The 10042-nt window shown below is 47.3% G+C and overlaps 1 protein-coding gene across 1 annotated transcript in view; it reads left to right on the top strand.

The window, feature by feature from the left end:
* The first annotated feature begins 862 nt into the window (after positions 1-862).
* LOC124594155 (agrin-like) overlaps positions 863-10042 on the top strand; it is a 47508-nt gene continuing 38328 nt past the window's right edge. Inside the window, exons 1-4 of the mRNA XM_047132510.1 lie at positions 863-939; positions 1175-1368; positions 2988-3116; positions 3236-3473. Coding sequence (XP_046988466.1) covers positions 863-939; positions 1175-1368; positions 2988-3116; positions 3236-3473 — 638 coding nt within the window. The remainder of the gene's footprint in view (positions 940-1174; positions 1369-2987; positions 3117-3235; positions 3474-10042) is intronic.

Raw genomic sequence — 10042 nt, 5'->3', positions numbered from 1 at the left:
AGAAAAGGACTTGGGAGAGCAGTTGAAAGGAATGGACAGCGTCTTGAAAGGAGGATATAAGGATATAAGATGAAGATCAACAAAAGCAAAACGTGGATAATGGAATATAGTCGAATTAAGTCGGGTAGTGCTGAGGGAATTACATTAGGAAATGAGACACTTAAAGTAGTAAAGGAGTTTTGCTATTTGGGGAGCAAAATAACTGATGATGGTCGAAATAGAGAAGATATAAAATGTAGACTGGCAATGGCAAGGAAAGCGTTTCTGAAGAAGAGAAATTTGTTAACATCGGGCATAGATTTAAGTGTCAGGAAGTCGTTTCTGAAAGTATTTGTATGGAGTGTAGCCATGTATGGAAGTGAAACGTGGACGATAAATAGTATGGACAAGAAGAGAATAGAAGCTTTTGAAATGTGGTGCTACAGAAGAATGCTGAAGATTAGATGGGTAGATCACATAACTAATGAGGAGGTATTGCATAGGATTGGGGAGAAGAGGAGTTTGTGGCACAACTTGACTAGAGGAAGGGATCGGTTGGTAGGACATGTTCTGAGGCATCAAGGGATAACAAATTTAGCATTGGAGGGCAGCGTGGAGGGTGAAAATCGTAGAGGGAGACCAAGAGATAAATACACTAAGCAGATTCGGAAGCATGTAGGTTGCAGTAGGTACTGGGAGATGAAGAAGCTTGCACAGGATAGGGTAGCATGGAGAGCTGCATCAAACCAGTCTCAGGACTGAAGACCAGAACAACAACAACGACAACAACAACATGGCTCACCACTGAAGGCAGCATACATCGTCGAGTTACGTCACAAAATGTATGAGAATTCTGCAACGAGTAAAAAATCTGTACCTCAAGATGAGATTCTTGGGGACGCCTATGCATCACTGTGCAGTGTTTCTGTCTGTTGTTCGTATTTCTCCGTATCCTTTTCTGTGAGGCTTCTGTTTAGCCAGATTGCCAATATTTGTTTCTGTTTGTATACTGGAATTTCTTCTAAAGTTTGAGTAATTTATTTTACTTATTGTATATGCGTATTCTCTGCTACTGTCCGCCGTGCGTGTCAGTGGGCAGTGCTAATCAGCGTGTGTATCGTTGTCGCTGCCGTATAATCAGTGCTGCCTAGCGCCTCGTGAGCGGAGAACAGAGCGTGCGCTTGTGCTGGTGCAGGGTGTACGGCAACGCGGGCGCCTCCTCGGGCCTGGTGGGCTGCGTGCGCGCGCTGCGCGTGGGCGGGCTGCGGGTGGCGCTGTCTGGCGCGGCGGCGCGCAGGGCCGCCGTGGCGGTGCGCCGCTGCCCGCCCTGCCCCGCGGGGGACCCGCGCTGCCTGCGGCCGCCCGGCTGCCTCCGCAACCTCACCACAGGTCAGCCAACCCAGCTCCAAGTCACTGTTCTCAAAGTGTCAGTCTTCAGGTGGATCTGATGTATGTGTATGTGATGCTTGATCCTGAAACCACTGTCAATTAACATACAAAGGATTTAAAGTGGGCATTAAATTTAAATCAATAAGGCAAGTTGAACATTTGTGCCAGACCGGGGTTCGAACTCAAGTCTCCTAAATACTAGGCAGCAATTCGAACTCATGTCTCCTTCTTAGTTGGCAGTTGCTGTACACAGTGGTCTTTGCTGCTGTACGGATTACCATAGCAAGTCTCTGGTCAGATCCAAATTCTCAATTTATCTATGTGCTATTAACGTTGCTATTAACATTATCTTCGCCGGACGGTGTGGCCGAGAGGTTCTAGGCGCTACAGTCTGGACCGCGCGACCGCTACGGTCGCAGGTTCGAATCCTGCCTCGGACGTGGATGTGTGTGATGTCCTTAGGTTAGTTACGTTTCAATAGTTCTAAGTTCTAGGGGACTGATGACCTCAGATGTTAAGTCCCATAGTGCTCAGAGCCATTAACATTACCTTCATTACTCATGGCATTTCGCCGATTTCCCTAAAAGTTCCAGCATGGTGTGCATGTCACATGTCTGAAGGAACAGTCACCACATATATAATTCAGAAGACAAGAGCCAGCGATCCCTTCAGTGCATAGTATTCAGTGACCTTGAGACGTGCATGCGTCTCTAAAGGACAGTGCATAGGACACCGAAAAACGCAGGCAATCCAAACAGAAAACGTTAAGCAAAGACATCAGCCTGCTGTGCAGAGCTGTTCACTGGGTTCCTTATCTACAGGTGTGAAGTAATTCGATGAAGCTAAATGGAGCGGATGATTCGTCTACATGTTCTGAAAGGGTTACCCCTACTTATCTCCTTTATAACTGTACCGCAGCGCGTATTCTGAATAGAAACTGAGAGATATTGTATCGACTGATATGTGTCATTATTTTGTATGTATTGTAGTTTTCGTAAATAAGTCTTTTGAAGCCCTGGTGGTATTTACGAATAAGCAGGGCTACTTTAAGGCCGAAGAGAGACAAGTCGATGCTTGGAGCGCCAAGCTAACAGGGGAGCCAAAGGAGCCATTACTGTAACATTTCTATACAGGACTTGTCACAATTAGTAGTGGCCACTGGGGCGTCAAGCAGAAAGGAGGTTCAAAATGGTTCAAATGGCTCTGACCACTATGGGACTTAACATCTATGGTCATCAGTCCCCTAGAACTTAGAACTACTTAAACCTAACTAACCTAAGGACATCACACAACACCCAGTCATCACGAGGCACAGAAAACCCCTGACCCCGCCGCGAATCGAACCCGGGAACCCGGGGAGTTTCCAAGTGTAAGATTTGTGTACAGTGTGTATTACAATTAGTAACAAGAACTGGCACAGGTGAAACTATACCATGGGACAAGAAGGAAGGGAAAAAGATAGAAAAGTGTTCCATAACCGGCCCTGGGAATAACTCTTTGTACTGTATTTCGTGAGATAAAATATTCTAGTGATCTTAGAGAAGTGCACATTCCAGACAGGAGTGTACAGTGTGGTGTAGCGTGCAGAAAGCCTCAGAGGTGGTTGCGGGTGCCCGCAGGTGGTTCCTGCTCGTCCAGCCGGTTCGACCCGTGCGCCTCTAGCCCCTGCGTGGGCGGCTCGACTTGTGAGCCGCTGGGTGGGGGTGGCTTCTTCTGCAACTGCAGCCGCGGAGCCGCCTGCGACACGGGTATGTACCGTGTGTGTGTGTGTGTGTGTGTGTGTGTGTGCGTGCGTGCGTGCCTTCTACAAAAGGCTGCCTGTCTGGCCAGTGGGGGCCTGAGGACTGACGCGTCCTTCCGTTCGTAGAGGGCAGCACGTTCGTGGCAGCGCTCGACGGCAGTTCTTCGCTGGAGCTGGCGTGGCCCGAGGGCGCTGGAGCGGCGCTGTCGCTGGATCTGTGGTTCCTGGCAGAGCAGCCGGACGGCGTGCTTCTGTCTGCTGGAGGGGGAGGACGAGCTGGAGGCGGAGACTTCCTGTGGTTGGCGCTGGTCGGCGGCCGCCTTCAGCTGCGCTTCAACCTGGGCAGCGGCGCCGCCACTGTCACGTGCGTTTCGCGCTATCTTTCAGTTTCTCTCAGTTTAACAGGAAAATCTGTAACAAGTTGATTTCTAGTTTGCTCCCCGCGTTCAAACTTGGTTATACGGTTTCTTTTCCTCAGTTCTAAATAAAATACGAAATTTGTCCAATGAAAATGAGATTATTTTTCGTAAGTACCGCAAAAGTGATCGATCTACCGTCGACTCCCTAATAACGTTACCGCTGCCAAGAGCAAAGCTTTCGTGATATCAGCCATTCCCCTTCAGCAGAAGTCTGAAAATAGCTTCAGACGATTCCGATAATTACGACGGTAAAAAAGGGAGAGTAACGCCGTGGAAACAAGCTTTGCACACTATTGAAGTAGAATACTTAATAAAATGTAATTTTCGTTGAGGGGAGTCTATGACGCACTGTGTCGGAGGTTTCCATTCATATAAAGACTTTAAACATGAAAGAGAGAAAGAATAATTTCCATTCCTGGGCCACTAGTACTTCCTAGTTCGATTTATCACGCTATTCTCAGTGCTGTACACACCATACACTATCGTGGTACAACCTTAGTGGCCTTCCTGATGCATCGCTTAGAAAAACACTGTGGTAGTTGCTCTGAAAAAGACAAAGACAGAATCCTTCCCCTCCCGAATCCGAGGTTGTTCTTCGTCCCTAATAACCTCATCATCTTTCTTGTATTAGTCAAGCAGATCCAGAACTCTCTGACCTTCTCTTACCTATACCCCGAGACCATTCCCACACGTTATCCGTTGATGAGCGTTCCATTTCCACATTTCTTCTAAAAGCACCGCAGCACCTAAGCCAAGCCGTCAACCTCCTCACTGTAGACGGAGGAAGTCCGACAGCCGATCGGTTACATCATTCCACCAGGAAGGAGTTACACAGCTAGTGTCGTCTGTAGTTCAACCATGCCTAGACGGACAATATCGCGGTTCGATCGCGTCCGCATTGTTGCTTCGTGCCAGGAAGGGCTCTCAACAATGGAAGTGTCAAGGCGTCTCGGAGTGAACCAAACCGATGTTGTTCGGATATGGGGGAGATACAGAGAGACAAGAACTGTCGATGACATGCCTCGGCCGGCTTCTGTGGCCATGCGGTTCTAGGCGCTTCAGTCTGGAAACGAGCTGCTGCTGCGGTCGCAGGTTCGAATCCTGCCTCGGGCATCGCTGTGTGTGATGTTCTTAGGTTAGTTAGGTTTAAGTAGTTCTAGGTCTAGGGGACTGATGACCTCAGATGTTAAGTGCCATAGTGCATAGAGCCATTTTTGACATGCCTCGCTCAGCCCGCCCAAGGGCTACTGCTGCAGTGGATGATCGCTACCTATGGATTATGGCTCGGAGGAACCCTGACAGCAACGCCACCATGTTGAATATTGCTTTTCGTGCAGCCACAGGACGTCATGTTGTGACTCAAATTGTGCGCAATAGGCTGCATGATGCGTAACTTCAGTTCCGACATCCATGGCGAGGTTCATCTTTGGAACCACGACACCATGGAACACGGTACAGATGGGCCCAACAACATGCCGGATGGATCGCTCGGGATTGGCATTACGTTCTCTTCACCGATGCACTGTCGCATATGTCTTCAATCAGACAATCATCGGAGACATGTTTGGAGACAACCCAGTCAGGCTGAACGCCTTAGACACACTGTACAGTGAATGTAGCAAGGTGGAGGTTCCCTGCTCTTTTGGGGTGGCATTATGTGTGGCCGACGTACGCCGCCCGCTGGTGGTCATGGAAGGCGCCGTAACGGCTGTATGATACGTGAATGCCATCCTCCGACCGATAGTGCAACCATATCGGCAACATATTGGCGAGGTATTCGTTTTCATGGACGACAATACGCGTCCCCATCGTGCACATTTTGTGAATGACTTCCTTCAGGATAACGACATCGCTCGACTAGAGCGGCCAACATATTCTCCAGACATGAACCCTAGCGACATGCCTGGGATAGATTGAAAAGGGCTGTTTATGGACGACGTGACCCACTAACAACTCTGAGGGATCTACACCGAATCGACGTTGAGGAGTGGGACAATCTGGACCAATAGTGCCTTGATGAACTCGTGGATAGTATGCCACGATGAATACATGCATACATCGATGCAAGAGGACGTGCTACTGGTTATTAGAGATACCGGTGTGTACAGTTATCTGGACCCCCACCTCCGAAGGTCGCGCAATATGTTGGCACAATATGCAGTGTGTGGTTTTCATGAGCAATAAAAAGGGCGGAAATAATGTTTATGTTGATCTCTATTCCAACTGTCTGTACTTTGTGCCAGGAAGGGTTCTCAACAAAGGAGCTCTGGGGACCGAGGTGACGCAAAACTTTTTTTATGTGTACATACATCAACTGTAATAAAATTTTGAATATAAAACTTTTACAAAATACTCGTAGTCTGCTGGTTTGCAAGCGGTTCGCACCAGGTGGTAGAGGTCGTGACACCCTAGAAGAACACGGCCAAGTAACACAAATTACCTGGTTCTAAAACATACACAAGACTTATTACAAACATAGAGGGTTGCCCAGAAAGTAATGCACTGTTTTTTTTTCTTCAACAATTATTTATTGAAAGTATGAGAATTACGCATACAGAAGACTGGTGTTTTATTTACACACACTATTTTTCCGCGTAATCTCCATCCTGTTCTATGGCCTTCCTGCAGTGCGAATGCCCTGTCGGTACCAATCCCTATCCTGGTGGCGGAGCCAGTGCTTCACTGTGTGAATCACCTCCTCATCGTCATCAGAATGTCTTCCACCAGTGGCTTCCTTTAATGGAAAAAACAAGTGGAAGTCGGAGGGAGTTAGGTCAAGTGGGTGAGGTGTGACGGGCGTGGATGGTCTCCCCGACCGCTGCAAATAGTGGAGCTCCTCCGAATCGCCTTCTGATGACCTCACCCTCCGTGCCCAGCGAGTAATTGTGCTTCTGCCGACAGCAGATGCTCCATAGACTTTGCACAAGGGTTTGTGAATCTTCCCCACAGTTTCTTTTTCTGCAGTGAGAAATTCAATGATGGCACGTTGCTTGTAACGTACATAACCTACAAACGCCATTTTGAAACTGTCCTGCAGCTACGCTTACTGTCGGAAGTAACGGAAACTTGGCACGGTTACTTAGGAGACTTCCAATAATACATACGTAATGTTTCACATTTGTAGCATTGTTTTTGGCTGAGAAAAAAAATGAGGTGCATTACTTTCTGGGCAACCCTCGTAACAAATTTAACACACGCAGTATAGCGTGAGAACAAATAGCTAAATATTATAATCTAAGAATTAGATTTACGTATTAGCTACTCGCCTTCCTACAGTACCACTCAGTTTTCAACGATATAAGAAGGGACAAGTAAAAATTCCTGGCACCTCGTAAAAGAACAGAGACCTACAATACGTTAACACAATATTGCTGCATTTGCAAGAAGTAGAAAATTTTTGGGCTTATAGCCAGCACTACCGAGTTCAATACACTGAAGAGCCAAAGAAACTGATACACCCGCCTAATATCGTGTAGGGCCCCCGCGAACACGCAGAAGTGTCGCAACAATAAGTGGCATGGGTTCGACTAATGTGTGAAGTAGTGCTGGAGGGAACTGAAATCATGAATCCTGCAGGACTGTCCATAAATCCGTAAGAGTACATGGGGGTGGAGATCTCTTCTGAACAGCACGTTGCAAGGCATCCCAGATGCGCTCTGAAATGTTCGTGTCTGGGGAGTTTGATGACCAGTGGAAGTGCTTAAAATCAGAAGTGTGCTCCTGGAGCCACTCTGTAGCAATTCTGGATGTATGGGGTGTCGCGTTGTACTGCTGGAATTGCCCAAGTCCGTCGTAATGCACAATGGACATGAATGCTTACGTACGTGTCAACTGTCAGAGTCATAGCTAGACGTATCAGAAGACCCATATCACTCCAGTTGCACACGCCCCACACCATTACAGAGCATCCACCAGCTTGAACCGTCCCTTGCTGACATGCAGGCTCCATGGATTTATGACGTTGTCTCCACGCCTGTACACGTCCATGCGCTCGATACAAATTGAAACAAGACTCGTTCGACCAGGCAACATGTTTCCAGTCATCAACAGTCCAATGTCGGTGTTGACGGGCCCAGGCGAGCCGTACGCGAGTGGGCCTTTGCTTCTGCAAGCCCATATCGATGACGTTCGCACGCTGGCACTTGTTGATAGCACAGCATTGAAATCTGCAACAATTTGCGGAAGGGTTGCACATTGAACGATTCTCTTCAGTCGTCGTTGGTCCCGTTTTCGCAGGATCTTCTACTGGCATTAGCGACTTCGGATATTTGATGTTTCACCGGAATCCCGTTATTCACGGTACATTCGTGAAATGGTCGTACAGGAAAATCCCCACTTCATCGCTACCTCAGAGATACTGTGTCTCACCACTTATGTGCCGACTATAGCACCACGTTCAAACTCACTTAAATCTTCATAACTTGTCGTTGTAGCAGCAGTAACAGATCTAACAACTGCGCCAGTCTTACATAGGCGTTGCCGACGGCAGGGCCATATCGCCTGATTACATATCTCTGTATCTGAAAATACTTGCCTATACCAGTTTCTTTGGCGCCTCAGTGTGAAGGTATCCCATTAATGGGTTAGGGAGTCCAGGCTGGGTCAACTCGATACGGGGCATCCCTCAGGTTGCAGGTGGAGTGTCAAAAGTCACACGAAAACTTTACACTGTCCACAACGGCAAAATTTACCGAATATGAGGAATGAAGGAAGGAAGGAAGGAAGATTGGGTTTAAAGTCTCATCGACGTCGAAGTCGTTAGAAACGGAGCACAAGTTCGGACTGTGGCGCGTGTGTGGAAGCAAATCGCCGTGTTCTTTCAAAGGAACCATCCCAGCGTTTGGGTAGAGTGATTTAAAGAAATCACGGATAATCTGAATCTGGATGCCCGAACGCGGGTTTGGACCGTCGTCCTCCCGAATGCGAGTTCAGTATACAAACCACTGGGCCATCTCGCTCGGTACTGAATATAAGGTCGTTATGTCCTTATTCACTTGTCACACCCAGGGACCAACACAGTAAACAGAATGCTTGTAATTAGGAGGAAGGTTTACCACTGGCAGCCGAATGTTGTCAGACAGATTAAGTTATTTAAACTGCTTGATGATAATAGCGGGTATAGAATTCTCTCAGCGGTCCGCCCATTTAACTAGCATTGCTGAAGTTATAACGAGTCGTAATTGCAGTTACAACAGTGCTGCTACATATAGGCAACCACTTTTAAAACTTCTCACCAGGTATTAATGGAGAGATGTAAAAATGCAGCTCGCGGTCTCATGGCCGCACGTAGAGTAGGTATGTGGCGCAGACGACGCGCTTGTGAAAGCCTAGAGCAATAGGTCGATTCGCGATACGGCTCAGCGACATTCACCTTTTTATCTGGTACTGTGAACGGTGAGGATTGCATGTGATAAACTGAGTTGGAATAGCCTAGGAAAGACTATATTTCAAACGATAAGAATTTGGAAGTTATTGGAAACAGGTTGAATGCATCGGGGCCAAACGATAAAGTGAAGAAAACGGCTAGAAGATAGCCTTGCTATCCTGTGTTAACAGTATCTTGGGAATAGAGAGTATTGGAGTGATACATATTTCCTGAACCCCTGCCGACTATCTTCAAAATACACCTTTTGAGCTGCAAAAAACTTAAAGCCGGGCTTCGTGAGACTGAAGTGTGTTGCGTTAGCTTTGGAAAAGATAGATCTTACATCGGACACTAGAAGCATCGAGTTTGCCAGGTGTCGTGGGGCGTATGTATTCACACAGAAAGCAATATGTGCACTATAGAGCATAGTTTAACGTAGATACGCGATATCGACTTTAAAGAACCGTCCGTTCCCTCTTCTGCTGCGGGACGGTATAATTGAAGAAGTGAGTTATGTATAATTTTGATGTCTTTAGGCGGGTCAAGAGGTTTCTCCCCAGCACAACTTAGAAAGTCTCTCGGGAAGCTAGCAGGTCGCGCGCTGCGTCAGACGCATCAGTTGTAGCTGTAGCGGCCCTGGACAGCCACCCACGCAAGCGGGGCACTGCCGCTGGCTGGGAACGCTGTCTGACGGACCCACCGTCGCATCGCAGGTGCTTACATAACGCAGCATGGTAAAAACGCCTCGGCCAGGCACAGAGATGACACTGGTAACAAAGAAATTTGGCTTTCGTTAAGTTTGTAAGCGTTGAAAAATGACTTAAATTAAGCGTCAGCTTGATCTAAAGAACGATTTTTATTTGTATAACTTATTAATGCAACCGTGTTGCGCGGGTTTCATTCAGATTGATGAATCAGAGCACCGTATTACAAAGTTCTTTGCTTTGCTGAGATTATCACCAACGGAAATTCGTACAGAGTAGCTGAACATTAGTGAGACAGCTTCTTTATTTTGAAAACTTTAGGAGTCGACCGTACTTCTCTTGAAGTAAATTCACATCGAGTACGTCGGAAACTGCAACCACAGAATAAAAGAGGTGAAATGTTCTTACTATAGTATTGGCTAATCGGTGATTATGGACACAGGAA

This window comes from Schistocerca americana, chromosome 2, assembly GCF_021461395.2.
Source record: "Schistocerca americana isolate TAMUIC-IGC-003095 chromosome 2, iqSchAmer2.1, whole genome shotgun sequence".
In the NCBI taxonomy this organism is placed as follows: Eukaryota; Metazoa; Arthropoda; class Insecta; order Orthoptera; family Acrididae; genus Schistocerca; species Schistocerca americana.
This window is presented reverse-complemented; position numbering and strand designations above follow the sequence as displayed.